Raw genomic sequence first — 20,770 nt, forward strand, 5'->3', positions numbered from 1 at the left:
GAGCTAGAGTTACATCCAGGTGACAACACTGATATTGGAATCCCTGAATATGTTGCTTTATACTCGTGGTGTCATCGTCAAGTTCGACCTTTACACTGCCAGCACGAGCCGACTGAAGTGTAAATCCTTGGATTGGTCGTCATGCGCCAGGCAATGTTTCATAATCGGCATTGCTTTGAACCCTGGGTTAGTAAAACTTGGCAGGTTCAACTCTGCCAGTGTGGTGCAAACGCTTACGGCTAGGTACTAATGTTAGAATTCAACAATAACTTTAAATACCCCAGCAATTATATTCACAGGCTAAATAATAATAGTTTCTTTGTCAGAAAATTCAATATTTCCTCAAATATTCTAGGAAATACTATTAGATGAAATATTATTCCTTTTAGGTTCCTAGTATTTTAATTCTTCACAGTGTGAGCCCAGTCTCTGTGGTCACCTCCCAGTTAAGGTAACTGACAATGAACTGAGTGTTAGTTTATTATCACATACAGCCGATGATGCATCTGTTCATGGTGAATTATCACAGCCGTTATGCTTCACGTTCCCTCCCTCCTCCCCACTAAATCTATTTATTTTATCTAATAAAGAGATCATTTGTCCTCAGCTGTTTTTATTTTTTGTGTAACCAACATTAAAATGTGATTAAACAAGACAATAGAGCTGCGATGATTAGTCGATTAATCGATCAACAGAAAATGAATTGGCTACTGTTTTGATAATCAATTAATTATTTCGCTCAAAAATGCAAAACATTTCACAGTTCCAGCTTCTCAAATATAAGAATTTGTTGCTTTTCCTTGTCCTAAATGATATTAAAATGAATATTTTGGGGTTTTCAGACAAAATAAGATGAGTATTTCTGATTCTGATTGATGACGTCACCGTGAGGTGTTTTCTGTTTCCTGATGTTGTATAGACCAAGTGAGTAATCGATTAATTGAGAAAATGATCTGCAGATTCATTGATAATGAAAATCGTCTGAAAGTGACTTGAAATAATCCTACTAATCTTGTATTATCTCACTATGTGTTGTTGAAGTATATTCAACACAAACTGAACTACAAAAAGCAAAATCACATCACAGGCAGCTCAACTTGGCTGCAGACTTCAGCACTAATGCTTGTGCTTGTACAGTTTTGTTGGTTTCCAACAAATGTCATAATAAATCTAAAAGTAAGTCTTTTGACCTCCCTAAAACTGAAGAACTCAACATGATTAACAAGTTCAGCATCAAACTGATATGAGTATACGTTTGTACCCTGAAATCGAGCCAGTGGTTCCCTGCAGTCGCTCAGCGCACGTCACGTGATCTAGAAAGACCAGACTGATCCTCCCGAGTCTTATTGATTTGTTGTCTGTCAGTCATTTGTAAATAATGAGCTTGTATAAAAGGCTTAACTAACACTCGTCTCATCCTCTCTTCACAGTTGCGGCGGATGCAGGAGATGCTGCAGAGGATCCAGGATCAGATGCACACTCAGAAAGACGCCTATTAACGCAGGACAGCAGTCACGCTGTGCACATGTCTCTCTTTGTCTCTCTTTAACTGGGACTAAAAAAAAAAAAAACAAACACCCAGGAAACCTTTCTTCCTCTCTAGAACATTGACGTCCCCACGTGTCCACCCGACCACCACTCAGCCTCATCAACAGCAGCACGTTACACTCGGATCAGGGATCTGCGAGGAGGTGGTAAGATGTTCTGACATTTGCAGCTTTATCCTCTGACGTTATGGCACCACTGCTGCAAAATACTCGACCCTCCACTCTACTGTTTTCTGTTCTGTCAAAAGTTTAAAAGAATTAAAAAATAAACAGGTTTGTTGTTTGTCTCTAGTTTGAGGGTTTGTTTAGTCGACGTTAATGATAAGGAAAGTGATTTTTTCAAATATCTGAACTTTATTTAGCCACATGATCACAGGGTTGTTTTATTTTTTACATACGGTCTGATACGAGGTTTACATGTGGTGACCTGCTCAGATTTTTGTGCTTATTTTTATTATTTCTTTAGGTCGACATGCATATATACTGTAATAATTTAATTTTCTATATCACACTCATAAACATTTGTTCTACTGTTTTTCATCCTTTATGTGTTCCTGGTTTTATTGAACTACACTGCTTGACATTATGTATGGATGGTTGTTTTAGGTTCCTGTTTGTTCTTTTGGTTTAATCTTTATGAGACGATTGTTTAGATTCATTTAAATTTTGTTTTATTAGCGTGTGCATGTTTTTAGCGTAGTTGCCACCTCTGCTGCTTGACAGCATGGATGTTAGCGTTGGCCAGTCTTAACTCACTTACTGATTGCCATATCGACATTTAAAATAATCTAACTTTTTACATGACAAAGGAGTCTGTTATTATTTGGAGAAATCCCCCAAAACAGAGTTGTTTCAAAGTCAGCTCATATCATGAAAACTGATCGTTACAGAACCATCGACAGGTCACATGTGAGAGCTGATGACGCCTGTTAGTCATTTGAGATGATGAAGACTTTGATAAGACAAGACCCTTGATTTGCATGAGGTGAGTGTCCGAGGGGAGGGTCGCATCAAAGGCCGTGCAGTGTATTTATTTTTGCATGTGTTTTGTGAAGGTTACTCAGATTGCAGATCAGTTAATTGGTCGTAAGGTTATTCATGGACAATGAAGATATGTAGCCATTAATTGTTGGGGAAAATATATTGAGAAGAGATGGATTTTTATTTTATTTTGGTTGGTTATAATTATATCCTCAATTCAAGGGAACTCATAAGTTGATGTTTGCTAACCAAAGCCAACAATGACAAACTAAAAATTTTTTGTATTGACATGAAGAAAAACGTATCAAAGCCAAGAGAAATGATCAAAATTATGACCTTTATTTTCTTGCTAATCGTTTCTATGTTCCCAGTACAAACCCTTATTTGGAGGTTAAATGACTCGGCCATGTTGTGTGACCTTTGTTATGTAAAAAAACGTACATTCCTCCAGCTTCTGTCTCAGAGTCAGGTGTTACTTTTGTTTCTGAATTTGTTTTATATTCAATTTGTCTTTTGTTATTCTACTTTTTGGAGTATATTTATGTAATAAATTTATAAATGAAATGCAGATGGAGAGGACAATATGTACAAATTCTAATATTGTAATAAAATATGAATATAATTTCATGTCTCCATCGGACATTGGGCTTTTCTTTGTTTTTGAAAATTTAAGCAGAATTTAATTCTATGGCTTAATTTTACTAAATTAGTTTAACTTGTTTTATTTTAATTAATTTATTGTAATGTAATATAATTAAATGTATTTGAGTTAATTTAATCATTTTTAAAATTTTATTTATATATATATATATAACTTAATTGAATTAATTTAATGTTATTTTATTATATTAATTGATTTACTTTAATTCAATTTATTTGTTAATTTAATTCAAATTAATTAAAATATTATTTAATTGTATTATTTCAATTAATTTATTGTAATGTAAATAAAAAGTTAATTTATTACATTTTATTGATAATGAAAGTCAGTATAATTAATTGAATGTATTTCAATTTAATGATTTTAATGTGATAACATTTTTTTAATCTAATCCAAACTAGTTTCTTTTCACACACCTATGAATTAATGAATATTTTATTTCTCATTCACTGATTTATTTTAATTTATGTCATTCAATTCCATGAATGTAATTAAATTTATTTGAGTATATCTAATTTAATTGATTTATGTTAATTCACTATTACTAAATTAAACACCTTTTCTCATCAAATATTAAGGCACTTTACTGGTTCTTCCTTTGAGGATAACTTAAACATCTCTGACCTTTGAACATCAGTCCACAGATGTTTAATGGGAGTAAAAAAAAAAGCAGCTTCAGACATTTGTAAACATAATACAATTTATTAAGTATCTTTTTTATAAATTTTTAATTTTACATATTTTCCCCAGTTTTTTACATAATACAGTTAGATCTAAATGCAGCCCAACATTTACAGGCTATATACAACTTAAACTTTCTCCATAGGGAAAAAACACAAGTATATTGTTGCTTCTTCAAGTATCTGAATCCCTGTTAATTTTTACACATTTTGTTTTGCTACAATATGATTTCAAAACGCATTTGTTCAGGATCATTTGCATAAAATCTGAAGTTGAAAAAACAGGGTTGCTTTGTTTTGTTCTTGAGAAAAACCTAAAAGTACCTGCTGTCATCATATTGCATCAGAACAAAATACAAAAAAATGAAGGGGTCAATACTTTCCAAAGTGGCCAAATGTGATATCAACGTGGGAAGAGGTCTGTGTAATCGTCACCCCCTGATATACAACACTGTACATGGTCCCAGAAAAAAACAACAACTATATTATCAAATGTACACTGAACAGAAGAGGTTATTCTCCAGAAACAAGTAACAGTAAATCTTAAAATACAAAATCAGTTTTAAATGTTTACATACACGTGATACTTTAATAAAGTAATCGCATTTTTCTTTTTCTTCTTTTTTTTAAAAAAAGGGCGTAACTTCTGATGAGTGCGCTACTCCACATGCTTTCACAGGTCAGTACATTCAGATTCAATCAGGAGAGCACGGCATGTTGCTGTTCGAGCAGGAGCTTTGCTAAACTGCAGGTTTGCTGCTCACTGAGACTAACTTTCACAGTGCTAGCTTTGGAAAAGAATAGTCTTGAAAAAACAACACACATTTAATGGGTTTACTGTTGAAATCACTTCATAGCGATCCCAACCCAAAGTCATGGATGACAGAACTTCGACTCTGTGCCAAAAACATATTAGACCCCTACTGCAACATGTCAAAGACAGACAGACTTTCAAGATAATCACTAAATGAACACAGTCATGAAACGCATTCACAGCATGCAAGCACACATCCTACTACCAGTTGCCTCGCAAGACAACATAGAAACACACTTTACTATATTTTATGGACCTTTTTATGTATTCACATTCAAAATCTCTAGACTCCCTCGCTTTGTAGCATGTGACTGAGTTTTTATCTCAGACGTTTAGTATTTAAAAACACACCACGGTCTGTGGTGCTGTTTACATTTAGGGGGGCATGTAGATGTACAAACTGATCCTGTTTGGCAGAAATGTTTTAAAATATATTAGCAGCTGTGACAAAAACATACCTTGATCCTACTAGCTTGTACTTGTGCTCAGTGTGCAGTCGAGATAAGTAACTATTTGAGTGTCTTTTAATTGCAACACAAAAAAAAGAGACAAAACTGCGTATTATTTTACTTTAAGTGGCCGTTGTTTGAATGTCATCCATCAGCATTTTACTAGATGTTTTTCATCATCACAGGGATAGTAGTGTTACATTGAACACAATCAGCCAGCAGGGGGAGCTATTGCTGTATGCACCATCACTGAGGACTGCAGCTCCAGTTCAGGAGCGTCTGCTCAGTCCAGGATTTTGCTCAAGCCCTGCAGCATGTGCCTCTGCTGGAGAGGAGGAGCTCCTCTAAATCACATTCCCAATGTGCTGCTGGTTATGGCGGGTTGAGCACTCAGATCCTGCTCTGTCACAGCCCTCAAAAACCCACTGCAGCCTCTCGAGTACCTGATCTACTGTTTGATAGTCCACAGCAGCCACAGTGATAGCGACACAGGGTGCACTGTCACAGGGTGCCGTTACGGACGCTGATGGCAGCGTAACATTTCCCTACATGAAGCGGTTTCTCTGAAGCTCATGTGAAAATGATTACTGCTCCTTTACCTGCAACAAGCGAGGGTCTAAACATCTGCACATCTGCCCGCTGTATATTACCACACACACACACACACACACACACAACATGATGAACCACATGCAGACCTGGCATATCCTAAATTTAGGATTTAAGATTTCAGGACACTGTGGTAGACTAGTATTGAAAGAGGTTTGCGTTTTGTCTTAGGAATGTTCCCGGCTTCGTAACAGCTGTGATGCTTCTGAATGATAGTGAGACTCTGTGGATCAGCGAGGTGTCCAGCAGCTCTCCTGCCCTCACTGTGGGCTCATCGATGGCCTGGTCTGAGGCCTGTGGTACCTCCCCCGTCGAGGGGCATCTCCGTCTTCCAGCCTGGTGGTCCTGTTGGCAGTGTTCAGGCCAGCTTCAGAGTGCTGATAGGGAAGGAGGGCATGGTCACCATTGTCACAGGGTTGAGCACTGTCTGACCCACAAGCTGCGGGTGGTGGGCCACCATTTGGGTGCTCACTGCTGTCTGCTTGCCAACGATGGCGGCAGCTGGTTGGCTAGACACAGTGCCGTTCACCTGAGGGTGGGCGTGGTTCAGGGTGTGGGTGATGTGACCAACCATGGCTGGCTGCGTGACAGCCACCGGTTGGGGATAGAGGGCGGGTAGGTGCTGGCTCAGGTGAGCCACCGGGTGCACGGTGATGTGGCCAATGGGTTGGTGGCCGGGGGCTAGCTGGACAGAACTGGTGGTGGTGGCGGGAGCCAGGTGGGCAATGTGTTTGGGACCTCCTCCCTGGATGACATGGTTGACTGCTTGGATGACTGAGGGATGGGACACTGAGGCGTGGGCGATAACTGTGGGGTGTAGGCTGGGCATGGTCACCATCTGTGTCTGGGCGGGGATCAGGGGCTGACTGGGAGTGATGGGAGTGCTGGATGTAGCTGTGAGTGTATGTGGGGCTGCAGGCTTAGACACTGGCTGTGGAGGAGTCACTGGCAGCGGCTGGAGCTGAGAGGCTTTGTGCTGGATGGAGATGTGCTGGGTGATGAAGGAGGTAGTGGTGGTGGTGTTGGGTGCCAGGGTTGGGGACTGAGTGGGTGTTGCAGTCTTGTGCAGCTCAGGTTTCATGGTTTGAGGCACGGTGGGTAAGGCAGTCTGCGCTCTCGGCGCAGTCTCATCTTCTAGGTCATCATCCATAATGTCTTCACCTTCTGCAACACATGAGAGAATTTAAATTTTACTAAAACCTGAATTTAAAAGAAGGAGGTTTGGTGCTGTAGTTTATGGGACATTTTAAAACTCAAATAGGATTATTTATATAGGGGAAGCCCTGTAGGCCTCCAGTAACCCCACCCCTAACTGGCAGCCTACCTGAGGCGGTGGAGGTGGAGGCCTGGTCCTCCTCTGGCTGCACTGTCTGTCGGAGGACGCGGTCGATCTCGATCACATCCATCCACTGGCTCAGGTCGTTCTTCAGCTCTGATAATCGCTGCTGCGTGGCTATCTTCTCTCTGGCCAGTCGCTCCATGTCGTGCTCGTACTCCTTCTCTTTCCGCTTCAACGTCTGAAAGGAGAAAGCAGAGGACGGTAAAACTCTTAAAATCATTGAACTGAGTGACTCCATGATAGTGTGAGCTGCCACCAGTAAACATGCGCTTTGCTCCAGGTTTATCAGGTTCACATGTACAGTTTAATGCAATAATCCAATACAACAGCCCCACAGTAAATCCTGTCTTTGGGAAGCTTTGTTTTTGTTGACTGTCAGAGAAGTGGTGCTTTTGTATTAGATTGTGAGAGCAGTAATGCAAAATATAAGCAACAAATAAATTGTGTATTATTGTAGATTAAGCTACTACACACTAAACAAAATCATCTTCCTCACACAGTAGTAGTCACAGACAGCCAGCCTCTAAAGAAAGTGGGATATTCTCTCATGAATTCATCTATAAGTCACGTTAATGCCTCCGCCAACAACCAGTGGATTCCTGTCCAAGAAAAATGGACACATCACTCCAGTAAACCTCAATAGAAAGCTTACATTAAGTCTTTACAGCCGATTAATAAAACAAATAATGAATTAAAAATAAACCTGTGAGTCTGTGTGCTGGGAGCAAAATAACAAGAGTTGGAGAAGCAGGAGGGAAGGAGGAGGAGGAGGTGGAGGAGACGAGTATGGAAAGTAGGAGGTGCTTCCAGGCAGTGGCTCTCTGTGACCCAGTTTCCCTTAACCTGTCAGCTGACACAAGGCAAAACCAAACAAACTGAGCTGGACTTCCCTGTACACGGCAACAGGAGGAAAAGTTAAAAAATGTATGAAAACTATCACAAACAAATGGCAACACACTGAGTGAGAATGAAAGACAAAGACGTGTTAAGCACATTAAGAACTTGTACCCTAATAAATATCAGCTGGCTAAGGCGATGCAGACAGGATAGAGTTATTCTGTTAGGGATTAGTCTTTTGAAATTAATCACCTCATATCATTCATTACACGTCAAGTCCAGCTTGGCCTCGGTGGGAGAAGCTCAGGGAAATTACACTGTGTGAAATCTGCTACCAGCAACCTGATGACTCAGGATCATAAAGCCATTTCCTCAACGGGTCGACTTCCTGTTAGTGTTCACGCCACCGTGTATTGTGTGTGTGTGTGTGTGTGTGTGTGTGTGTGTGTGTGTGTGTGTGTGTGTGTGTGTGTGTGTGTGTGTGAGAGAGAGAGAGGTATCTGAGTGGACAGCACATGTGCAAGTCATCTTGTGTGAGAGTGCTGGATTTAGAAAAGTGCATCTGTATGTAAGACTGAAGTGTTGTTGTTTGTCTTGCTGAGATTTCTCTCAGCATGGTGTGTGTGTGTGTATGTGTGTGTGCATCTACAACACAACATATACATGCACATAAATAGCAAAGGGGGACAAAAGGCGGGCCTTGTGTAATTTGGCACCTGTCTTTTGTCCTTATCCAGGATTAGAAATGCACGGGCAAAGCGGTCTGTTCCTGGACTGCATCCCACTGAGGGTGTTTTCAGTCACTCACACACACAAATACAAACTCAGAGGAACATTGTATATAGAATATATATTTATATATACTATACATATTAGTTTGGCAGGGCAAAGATGTGACAAGAACACAATTAAGCCCAAATAAATCCACATAAAAGAGCCGTTTCATCCGGTTATTATGGTGAATGATACCGTATTATTATTCCAATCCAATATCGAAATATCTGCTACTTTTGTGACCAAAATACATGCTGAGCAGGATATTTTACAGCTGTTAGTACTCTCTGATGAATCAACTATGTGAATAACACTTACTTAAATTAATTTACCTTAAACCTTGTTTGCAGTTTTCATACTGCAAGTTTTTGTAACTTATTGTATTGGTATCAGTGTAAATGTCGGCCGATGAACTAATATCATCCCGGCAGATTTATCGGCCTGGCTCTGCTTTAAATGCTGGTTTCCAAATATGGCCCAACAGCAAATTAGAATCAAAACTGTCTTCACTCAGTGTCGTTAAAGAGGAACCGGGAGGAAACACTGCCGCCCACAATATATCTCATTTCTCATTATTTGTGACATTTCGACAGTCGTCGAGTGATTCTGGAAACCACAACAGTTCAAGTATTGCACCATTTAAAACACTGGTATTCAAACATTGTTATTGTAATACTGTGGTCTAACTGTCAGAGCTTGATGAGCAGGATTAATCATATACTCCACTGATTCATGAATAATGTGTTCCTCAACATGCACTCATGAACATCTGGACACAGATGTGTAACTGCAGCCAATCAACAGCCACTCTGTCAACCACAAGAACCGATGACATCCGTACTTCAGTCTGAACACGTTAACGGTATCCTCATCCAACAGATGATGTACTGAAATGCCCTCATCTTTGGTTGTCATGGAAACAGCTGAGGTTTCCTCGGTGACCTAAAAGACCACGCACACATTCATGTGGTAAAGATGCCGTTTAGTTTCCCCCGACAGCGTTTCGACATGTAAAGATTTCTTTTCAAACTCAACTGCGTGTAATTATGAAAACGCTTGGCTTGCACATAGAGTCGATTATCTGACATACACACACACACACACACACACAGCGCCTATTTCAAAAAAGGGATCGTCCATGGGGCAGAAAATATAAAAGAGTGTACAAAAATATGTGACACGTGGACCCGAAAAAAGGGCTGCCTCACTTTTACCCTCATGTATTAGCAGGCAGCCTTACGTGAGTGGCTCCACAACTGTGCATGCCACAAACTGTGACTCATGGAGAGAGAAACCGCTCCACAAACACCGAGACCCACTGAACTCTCCCCGTTACAGTGCTGATGGTGGACAGAGCAAACACTGCGCTCGTCTCTTTAGAAACATGCTAGTCTGGAGATTAACTATGTAAACCTGATAACCCAGTCTGTCGCAGATGGATCCCACATGACTTCATCTCCCTGTTAATCATGTCACCAGGTTGGTAGGACACAAGGTGCCAAGTGCCTTTTTGTTTCTTTGCACATGGCCGCACCCCCTGAGCCTCCTCCCTCCTCCCTCCAGAGAGTCAAGGCCCCACCTCGACCTTGTGTGCGTGTCAAAATCTAGATCAAAGGGATAGACTGCATTATATGTGTGTGTGTGTGTGTGTGTGGAAGGTAAACACCGCTCAAGCGTTGTCACAAGCAATGCGAGTGCCGAGCACATGGCCCCACTGAGAACAGGAGAGGGAGGGCGGCAGATAGCGGGGGATTAGAAGAGAGCAATACAAGCTGTACTAACTGACTCACTTTTGCAGCAGACGGCACAAGGCTGGGCTTTCTTAAAGGGCCAGGAGCACAGGAGGCCACGTTGCAGACATGCTGCTCCGCCTGGGCCGACTGATCGGGCTTCTGCACAGAGGTCTTGTGACAGAGGGGTAACCATAAACCCTTGTCTTACTGTGCCTTCAAGCTGGAACAGAGAATTTCACGTGGTGCCTGACTTCAACAGTAAAGGGCTTGTCCAAGGGAAGAAATACTTTTGCACACCTTGTGTGCAAGCTTGTGCTGGTCACAGCTGACCCAATTACCTCACCGTGGCTGAGGACAGGTCGATAGTCCAGACCATGCTCCAGTACATGCACTGCACTTATAGAGCCGTGTTGTGGTACCGTGTCACATAGCAGGAAACCACCCTGCTGATAAAGACTTTTTTTTTCCCTTTACACAGAAAATCGTAGTTTTTCTAGAGAAAGATACCACACATACTTCTGTACCACAGCAAATGTAACAGTCATTGAGTTTGACTGTAGTCTTGACTGTCACACAGACTGAGACCTTAAAAAAACAACAACCTTGAAATATTAAAGAGCAGCGACCTCGACTGCCAAGAAAGACTCATTATGTTTAATGTTCAAGGCTGACTGAACAAGAAAATGTCAAAGCAATCAGTGCAACTATGTTTTAAGGCAAGGCTTCTAAGGAAATATGCCATTATGTGCACAATAAAATGTCATTTACTTACAATGCTAAAACTATTAGAAACGCATATCCACCTTCTTCCACATCTATACTCATGATTTCAAACTGGCATTCAACAACAAGCAGTGGAGGAACAAGTTCAGTCAGCTTTGAGGGGGGAAATGAAGCGCGAGTGGAGTAAACCGAGCCTTGTGTTTACCGCTCCATGTTCCCTCCCTGCTGCTGGCAGCTAAGCCTGGTGGCACCGCGAGTCCTGCCTGTTGCAGTGGGGGTGGGGGTGGGGGGGGGGGGGGGGGGGGGTGACGTCACGCGGCTCAGGCTAGCCATGTGCTTGCTGCTCATGTGGCCTTAAAAGCTCAGAGGCAGGATGGAGGGAGGGAGAGGAGGGGCTCTAATGCATCAGGACTTGTTTTTTTACAGCCTCGGCTTTCGCAGCGCCACAACAGGCTCAGGGGAAAGCCTTTAGGAACAATATGTAATACATTTAAAGTAAAAACACAAACCTTTGTATAATTCTATATATCATGAAGACACCGAAACAACTGAAAGCCAAATTATCTATTTGCATGTAAGGTTTCTGGTCGCAATTGCTGAGTCATTTGCACTTAAATGAAATGGGGAAGTGGAAGCCAAGTCAGTAACTTTCTGCGGAAAACTGATACAATCCAGCCACAATAGTCTCTACTATAACTATGAAATGTGATGCTGAGCCTAAAGCCTTGTATTTGAACCCATTTTTGTTGTGCAGGCTGCTTCTGTGCTGCCAGAGGAGGGCAAGGATGGGGGGGTGGGGAGGGAGGAGGCAGCGTTCAGGGAGAGAGAGGTGTATGCAGGCAGGACACGCGTCTGCACCACCCATGTCAAGACGATAGTGTGTACACGTGCTGTTTTCTTTGGCTTCCCATCAACTTAAGTTCCCTTCTTTTACTCCACCCCTCCAAAACAAAACACCACCAGCCAGGCCAATGGAAAAGCTGCCTTGTCACAAAGAGGAAGGCACAAGTCACAAGAGCAGCCAAACTGTTCTGACCTACAACAGATTAACAGTTATAGCACCGTGTATATATCCACCGAGGTTGTACTGAAGACATTTTGTGTAGTGATTTCTCTCTGCTCCACTGGAGTAAAATAGGAGTAAAAAAGGGAGGCAGGTGAGTCTGCCAGTCGACGCAACACACTGAACACCGTGTTGCTTAATCACACAGAGAGAGGGAGGGCAGAGGGAGGGAGATTGGGTGACGAGCTCTGCACCCACGCTGTCCTAGTTTCCCTCAGTATCCACGCGCAGAGAGGAATAACCAAACTGCTGCTGCTCAGAGCGTCAAATCAGCAGCACACTGTCCTCTGCTAAATGTATATTCGTAAACCTGCACCAGTTATATTATAATAATAATAATAATAATAATAATAATAACTGATGTGAACGACTACAGTGCTGATTCTCTCATAGAGGCCTTAAAAGATCATAAACAGACAAATATAATAAATTACATTTATGTTTTGGAAGAGATTTCTTTTTCTTTGTCTTCAGAAAAATGTGTTTATTAAATTCTGGACAAAGTGGGTCATCTTATCTCACAAAAAGTACAGTTGAAACTGTAAAGCTGCATTTGTCCTGATATATGTTTCGTCATATATACATACACACACACACACACACACACACACACACACACACACACACACACACACACACACACAATACAATACAAACTGTTCTACTAGCTTAAATGCAATTATAATAAGCACTATGCACCATGTATCACTATGCATAGCACTATGCATCATGTAATTATAATAACCACAGCACAAATACACACAAAAAACATGGCAGCTGTTCTTAAATTGCAACACCTGACGCTAACTTGGGCCCACGAGTGCACACGCAGTAAACACTATGACACGCTGCACAGCACAGCCACAGTCTGAAAGAGACAACATAAGCCAGAGGAGGACCTTTGCACCAGCTGTTTACAACCAGGATTCTTTCACAGCCAGTGTCCGACTCAAACACATGGTGAGTCCGTTGTGGACACGGCACACATTCCTAATATTAAACACAGAGTGAGTCAGTTAAAAATGGTACAAATGAGGAAGTGTTCCTCTGTGGAGAAAGATCTAAACACAGAAATAAAAAAAAGGCAGGAAATGCAAGAAAATGCAGAAAAAGAAAAGAAAATTAATATGAGTGAAAAGTAGGAAATGTTGTGGCAGGAAGCTGAAAATAGGTTTTGTAATAAATAAGTGTCAAGCTTCGTCTGACTGTTGGTAGTAAATGTTTATCAGGGACAGACAATGATAAGTCAACCCAACATCCACTTATCTTGTACTTTGTGTCCTCTCAAATCAATTTTAGCCCTGAAAACACACTGCTTTTTCTACTACAATGACAAATGTTTTTTGAGAAAAGCAGGACTTCATAACGTAAACAACCATGACTTAAAAACTAAAAAAAACACACGGACATCACCATCTCTCCAGATTCAGAACCAATTATGCAAATCCTGATTACAGTTGTGATCGCGCTTATACTAAAAAAAGGAGCACGCTTTGTTTCCTTTTTATTTATTCTTTTATTTTTTTTTATTTTTTTTCAAATGTCCCTCCTCCTATCCCCGACACTTTAGCTCATATTGCAGCGTGGCTTCAAAAGAATGGAGGCTCCATTGTTCAGTGATAATCACGAGCACCAATAAAGCTGTACAAAAAAGTCTTAGCAAGATTCACAAACCTCTGACGAATGCAGCACACAAGCTGCCGCTTATAGGCTGATAATTGCTCAGTATTTGAAAGGTCTGGCATAGGACAGCGCCATGAGATTATGATGAAAGTGGTTCTAGTTTACACATTTATCTGCAAGTTTTGGTCAAAAATCAAACCCCAGAAACCTGCGGCTTACCTGAATGTATCTCAGCGCACTTCTTAGCACACTCAGATTGGAGGTCTTCTTCTCGTCTATGTTGGGGATGTTCTTCTTCAGCGTTTCAAAGCACTCCTTCAGGTGTGCTCGTCTGACGGACACAAGACAAGACAGACGCGGATTTGAGGCGGCAGAAAGGGTAGAGCCACACTTTATTTCAGTAACAGATGATCAACACAACACTTTCAATTGGTGCTCTTGACTAAAAAAAAAAAAATCAAATCAAACTTAGCAATAAAATCAAACTGCTATAAGTAAACAAAAGGTATCAGTCAATTTCAGAGAAAACTGGGAAAAACCACACTATGTGACTAGTACACTATTATTCAAATGTAGCAGTACATAAAACCTCAGATCTCGCTCTCTTTAATGAGGCCCTATGGTAGACAGGTTGAACCCACCTGTTTTTCTCAAGCTTGTTATGCACCTCTCTTGTGCCTGCCCTGTAAGAGCACAAATGAGAGCACAGTAAGAATTTGGTGTCCGAAAGGGCAATGTGACAAGAGTAATCAAAATCAACCAAAGAGGAGTTTTCTTGCTTTGTTGCTAGCAGATAGTTCAGTGACAATAATCTGCCACGCATGTCCAATTCAAAGTTTGAGGGGTTTTAGGAGGCTACAGCTTAAAGTGCTTAAGGACATTTTATAGACTTATGTATTGATTGACAAAAAAAATAACAGTTCAATTAAAAGCAATTCTCAGTTACAGCCCTGTTTCAATAATAATGTTAACTGAATAGGTTTAGACTCACCCTCCAGGCCTCTTCTTGCTGTCTAGGTGGCGGCCGTCATCAGGAGGACTCCCCCGGCTGATGGGGCCGTTCTGAAGAGGAGCCTGCTGGAGCACGGGGCCCGACTGGGGGAGTAAGGCGTGTTGTTGCGGGGGTGAGACGATGGAACCGGGATAGCGTTGAACCAACTGCTGCTGTAGTTTAGTGTTGGTAGTTTGGGCGATGAGCTGCGGGAGATGATGGTGGTTCTGTATCAGCTGCTTGTGGTTAACGGTCAGCACAGAGGTTGGGTGCTCGGGTTTGGGTTGAGGAGAGCGTGGCAGAGTAGCAGCAGGTGGTGGAGCACCAGGGGAGAGCGTGGCGACTGGCAGAGTGGGTGAGCCTGTCGGGTTTGGGGTGACCACGGGGATGGGGATGACGGTGATGGGCATGGAGGGGGGAGGCAGACAGGGTTGTATAGGCGCCTGGCGGCACTCAGTGCGGAGCTCCTCTGCTTTAGAAACATTGTTGATGTGGATTGTTGAGTTATACTTCACATCAGAGTGCCTCTGCTCTGCCAGCTGCTCCAGACGCTGCTTTTCCTTTAGTTCATCCTCTGTGGACAAAATGAGGCAAATAACAGTTTCCTCCTATACACACTTAAAATACTATAAACCACAGTACCACAACACAAAATATGATTATATACACTTTATGTTTATTAAATTATTGAGACACAATCAATTATAGAACCGTGACCTTGATTAAAAAGTTGGGCAGCATATGTGAGAGGAAATAAAACGGTTGCAACTGTCCCGATGGACCTTTCATTGGTGTATTTGACAAACCTTTGAGAAGTACTTGGTAATACAATATAACACGCACAAACCAAGGCCTACTACCGGCCACATTCATCTGGATTGTCCTAATTATAGTAAAGCAGAGTAACAGAGTATTCAAGAATTAAAGCTACAGGTATCTCCACTCAGAAAATGTTGAGGTTTCTGTTTATCAACACAGCAGTAAAGTCAAACGCGCTCCATCGTTACAAGATAGTTTGTGCCTCCCTGTTAATTTCCACGTGATAATTTTCTGTGGTCAAGTAGGGAGAAGTCCAAGTCTCAATTAGTGGCAAGTAGGAGTCTTTTTCTGTGCTTCTTTGTAACAGGCTTAAAAGTGAGTGTATTTTTACATTCACAAAATCCTGCCAAACTACAAGCACACTCTAAAAGAAGGTTGTTGCTCTAATGGAGCTACATCTTGCTGTAATGTAATCCCAGTCACAGTCCGCCGACCAGGTTGTGTTGAGGAGGAGGGTGCAGTTCTGCTCAATCTTGACAATATTGCGGTATTTTGACAACAAAAGAGGAGTTGGAATCAAAGAGCTTCATCAGCCCTGTTGTACTATCCAATCATATTCAAAACGCCCCCTCCATAATGTATGGATGCTGGAAAGATGGGCTGTCTGGTTGCTATGGCAGCTGGGAAGTTCAATGTCAGATAAAAGTAGTTGTCATCAACCCCATTATGAAGTGGAACCAGAGTCACTGCAGCACTACACACTGGTCCCTTCACTGCAGAGCTAAAGACTCGGCAGAGTAGACTTATTTACATCTCGGGATATTCATTACAAGCCACTGAAAACACGGTAATATCAACGTTAAGAATTATATAGAAACGTACAAAACAAAACAAGACTCAATGTAAAATATCATGACTTTAAAGATAAATGACACGGGATTTCTCATGGACACTGTATCATCATTTTAGATTATACACTCAGTTTCCAGTTTATCAGGTACAGATAGTCTACCCTCATTGATATAAGTGAGGTGGACAAAATAAAAGAAACACCTGTCAGTATAGTAATACAGTTAAACAGCACCACAAACTACAGCCTTTAAAATGATCATGGAGTTGAATCAACACTGAACATGATGGTAACATGAAGGACTGTTGTATTAGGCTGCATTAGTTTCAGCTAGGTGTACCAAAAAAAACTGGCAACTGATTCTATACGATTCTATGACAGATGTCTGCCTCTGTAATAAATTATTTAGATTTAACGCAGGTTGAATATTGGCATATTCTCTAACATTTCTGCCTTTAAAAATGTGTTTTAGTACTGTTAGCCATGTGGGTTAGGGGGAACTTTTTGTAAAAAAATAAAGTTTTCAATGTGATGAATACTACTTAATATGTTCCCCGGTGTATTGCAAGTCCCCCACACATTACAACCAGCCAAAATTGTATTTGTCCACCAGTTAAGAGTTCAAAGTTCAGGAACATTACGGCCCTGCTTTTTACACACACACACAATCCTTTCACTGAGGCTTAGCCCAACTATTACCAAAGAAAAGCTGCAAATTATGTGAACATACATACATATTTATGTAAATATTTGCAGGGACCGTGATGCAACTTTCATGAACATGAGCTACCATTGTAAAAATCATGTGAAAGAGGAGGGAGACATTTCCAGCTCTAAATAGCTCTGGAGAACAATTTAATAGCATCATATTTAACAGTCAAGTGTGGCACTTTTTGCTGAGTGCATCCGTTACGTTACATTGAAAAATCTTTTCTTCAACGTAAAAAAAGTAGAAAAGAACAAGATGTTCTGGTTACTGTGCGAGCCAGCTTTCATAAGACGTTGAATGACCTGTTATGAGACTGATAAATTTAGTATTGTGGTGCCGACACACACTAGACTGAGGAGTGTCTTTTCTGAGAGAAAACCTATGAAACACTTGTAAAAACATGAGGGTTTTCAATAGACATTATATAACTGCAGCAGCACATTGGAAACACTGGCCTACTTTCCTCCACACAGTGACCTGCTCTACAGTATCAGAGAGGGAGGAGGCAGGAGGAGGTGGGGGGAGGACTCTGCTCTCCCAATGCAGCATGGCGGGAGGAGCTGGGAGAGGGAAGAAGCAGGAGCTCTCACTCTGAGGCTTTCTGAATATCACAAATGTATCCATAATGCTAAAGTGTGGAGAACTGCAACCCTTTTCAGACTCAGTAAAATTGCTGGGCTCATCCATTTGCTACAGTAAAGTCACATGTAGGCCTCTTTTATGGAAAATGTCTATATTAACTGAATATCCTTGAATATTTGGCACACAAGCTTGCACAACACAGGAAGTTAAGTATAACGTACAAGGTCATTAGCGTGGAGGGAGAGCAGTTAACTAAATTCTGTGTTGAACCAATTTCAAGCCTTTTACAAAACTTGGCAGTGAAGCCTGAAAATAACTGTGTTGTCTGAGTCAAATCTGCAGCTACTAAAGGATCTTAGTGGTCTAGGTGCTGCATTTACAGCTTCACTTTCTTCTCATGATGTTTCTAACACGTCGTAAAAATGTTACTAATGCCTAAGTAGGCCGATTAGCAGACAGCAACATGCAGACATCAACATGTTAAACTGGCAGTGTTTACAGATTACAGTCCATATGTGAAAAGGGGTTTAATGAGATCATGGTTGATGTGGAACTCTGCTCTGCATGTGCTGTTTTCCTTCAAACCTGTTATGTTCCACTGTCGCAGCTATATTTGATTAAACACACACCAGCCATGGCAACTTTTTAAAATTCAGAAAGGGTCTTATTTTTGTCACACTAAGATCTGTATATGAATATAATAATAATAATAGTTATTGGCAGTGATCAGAATCAGAATCAGAAATACTTTATTGATCCCCGGGGGGAAATTGTACAGTACCGGTGCTCCCATTCCAGAGTAGAAAAATAGCATAATTTAGAACTAAAGGTATGTACAAAATATAAAAATAAGAAATAGAAAATAAAAAATGATGATGCAGTAGTGACTCATCTTCTTCATACACAATCTTTGGGAGGGGTTGCCCAGCTCGCACGTGGTGAAAGGGGCGGGACCACCCAACCCCTCCACCCCCCCCACCCTTCTGTTAACATAAGGAGGCGTGGCTGGTTGGTACACGTCATCGACAGACAGTCAAAGCTCTCCACGAGCGTCTGAAACGCTGGGGAGTTTGTTTTTTGTTTTTTTTGTCCACGAGACAAACAAGCAGACTGAAACATGTAGTGTTATAGCACTGCAACACCATATATTTTTAAGCAGCGTGGATAATTAAGGAGCACAGATGCAGGTAGGGGAAGCCTGAAAGCAACAGTCACTTGATCCCCCGGCGGACGATGTCAGGTCATTATGTAAAACGAGCTTGGCATTCCCTGCGCCACCGCCCTTTATTCCCCCATGTTTGGTTTAGTTGAGTTTTTTTGTTTTAAATGTCCCGTAGCCGTGCGTGCAGTCAGTCACAAATATACTGACGAGTAAAAGCAGAAAGGGAAAGGATCTGACAACTTTACAGTGATTCTACTGTGCAGCCTGCCTCTGTAATAACCCTGTCTATGCAGCAGGTTTCAATGCAGTCACCCCCTGATACTGCAGCAGACCCATGTATGTTTATTAGCTGTTTGGGACAGCTGTGATTTAGATTAAGACAAACTGTTACATGAACCAACGCAAGAATTAAGACAATTCTGCAACGCGTCTACACATCAAAACGAATATGAAAGTAAAACTAAAATGTCAGAAACGGACTGAAACGCATTCCTCTCAGTAGCTAGTCATATTTTAATTTAGAAGCATTAAAACCGGAGATGTACTGTAAGTACTTCATGAATGGCGCTGATAAATCAACGATAAACAGGGTTTGTCTGTAACTTAGAAAATACATCTTTCAGAGACACATTTCGCTGAATTGTGGAGTATTTCACTGTTAATATTTCACAGTTACCAATGTTGGGAAAGCATAAACTATATTTCTAATAAAATACCAACTTACCACGTGCTTTCTGTTGTTGCTGGGCTTGCAATTCCAAAAACTTGGCTGCTTCCAGAAGTGTTTCGATGCTCATTTCTGTCCAGTTGAAAAGACTGTGGCTTAATTTTGTAAGAGAAAGGCGATAAAGCAAATGCGCCTAAATACTACAGGGAGAGGTTCCCAGTCTAAAGCTGGAAAAAGGGTAATCGGATACCCCCTCAGTAGAAACTCTACCACTTACGTAGAGGAGTTACAAACAAGATGGCGCTCAGAGTAGTGGGAACAAATAAGGTTTGTGAATCACGCACCGTTTGTAACCGCCCACAGACAGACACACTCCCTCCCATGTACAGAGAGAGAAAATGACAAAACACGGATAATGGTGTGGATGGGATTAACAATTGTGTAATAAAGGGGTGAGTCACGTCCGTTACAGTTGTAACACTGGTGCTACATTCGCCTGTTCGATTTTTTTTTTAAATTTTAACAAAATATTGCCAAACACGATTATCAGCTAGCTAAACGCTAACACTGCTGTCTGTCATGTGTCGCATAGCAACCACTTTAGCTTAACGGAGCAGCGTTCCTTCACCTGCAAGGCAGAGCAGAAACGTTTAGGGACGATAGGATGTATAATGACTGAGGGCTTTTCAAATAACTTACATTTTCTACTTACACACTACTTGTGTCATATTTATTAAAATCTTGAAATCTAATGCCTAGTTGTGGCTTGTTCCTGATATATCACTCTGAAAACTATGCTGGTTTCAACGTGAAAATGAGTGAAAACGAGACGTTGCCAACCGTCTCCGCAATTTACAAGTAACCATGACTGCAGCAAATTTACATTTCACCGATGTATTGTTCCAACCGCCAATCAGCGCGAAGAACAACAAGGTATGGCGTCTGCACACATGGAGACAAGCGATGCATTGTGCAGCGTCTCCAAGCTTTTTGAGGCAGGCATCACTGATAATAATATGGTTGAATCGGAAGTAGTTTTGATAACGACAGCGAGCCAGTACATAAGGCTCAAAATTAAACCAAATTAGAGCAGTTGTAGTGTTAGAGAATGTCATTCAGCAGAGGACATGATGCAGTCTGCTGACCTGCATTACGTTTCAATTAGCTTTTTAAACATTTAATTACTGCTCAGTTTTACGGTACTTGTACTTTACTTA

The 20,770-nt window shown here is 41.3% G+C and overlaps 2 protein-coding genes across 2 annotated transcripts in view; one reads left to right on the forward strand and one right to left on the reverse strand.

Annotated features, from left to right (window-relative positions):
• The window catches only part of septin4b (septin 4b), a 38,658-nt gene extending 37,159 nt beyond the window's left edge, over positions 1-1,499 (forward strand). The window contains exon 12 of the mRNA XM_070905871.1: positions 1,431-1,499. Within this exon, the coding sequence (XP_070761972.1) occupies positions 1,431-1,499 (69 nt within the window). The remainder of the gene's footprint in view (positions 1-1,430) is intronic.
• Positions 1,500-6,099: 4,600 nt separating this feature from the next.
• On the reverse strand, positions 6,100-19,794 carry mnta (MAX network transcriptional repressor a). The gene is made up of 6 exons (XM_070906170.1): positions 19,611-19,794; positions 14,825-15,398; positions 14,475-14,516; positions 14,053-14,164; positions 7,066-7,258; positions 6,100-6,905 (listed from the first exon to the last, which is right to left on the reverse strand). Exons 1-6 carry the CDS (start codon positions 19,681-19,683, stop codon positions 6,100-6,102), a joined length of 1,800 nt encoding a protein of 599 aa, XP_070762271.1. The 5' UTR covers positions 19,684-19,794.
• Positions 19,795-20,770: the final 976 nt, after the last annotated feature.

This window comes from Enoplosus armatus, chromosome 5, assembly GCF_043641665.1.
Source record: "Enoplosus armatus isolate fEnoArm2 chromosome 5, fEnoArm2.hap1, whole genome shotgun sequence".
Taxonomy (NCBI): Eukaryota; Metazoa; Chordata; class Actinopteri; order Centrarchiformes; family Enoplosidae; genus Enoplosus; species Enoplosus armatus.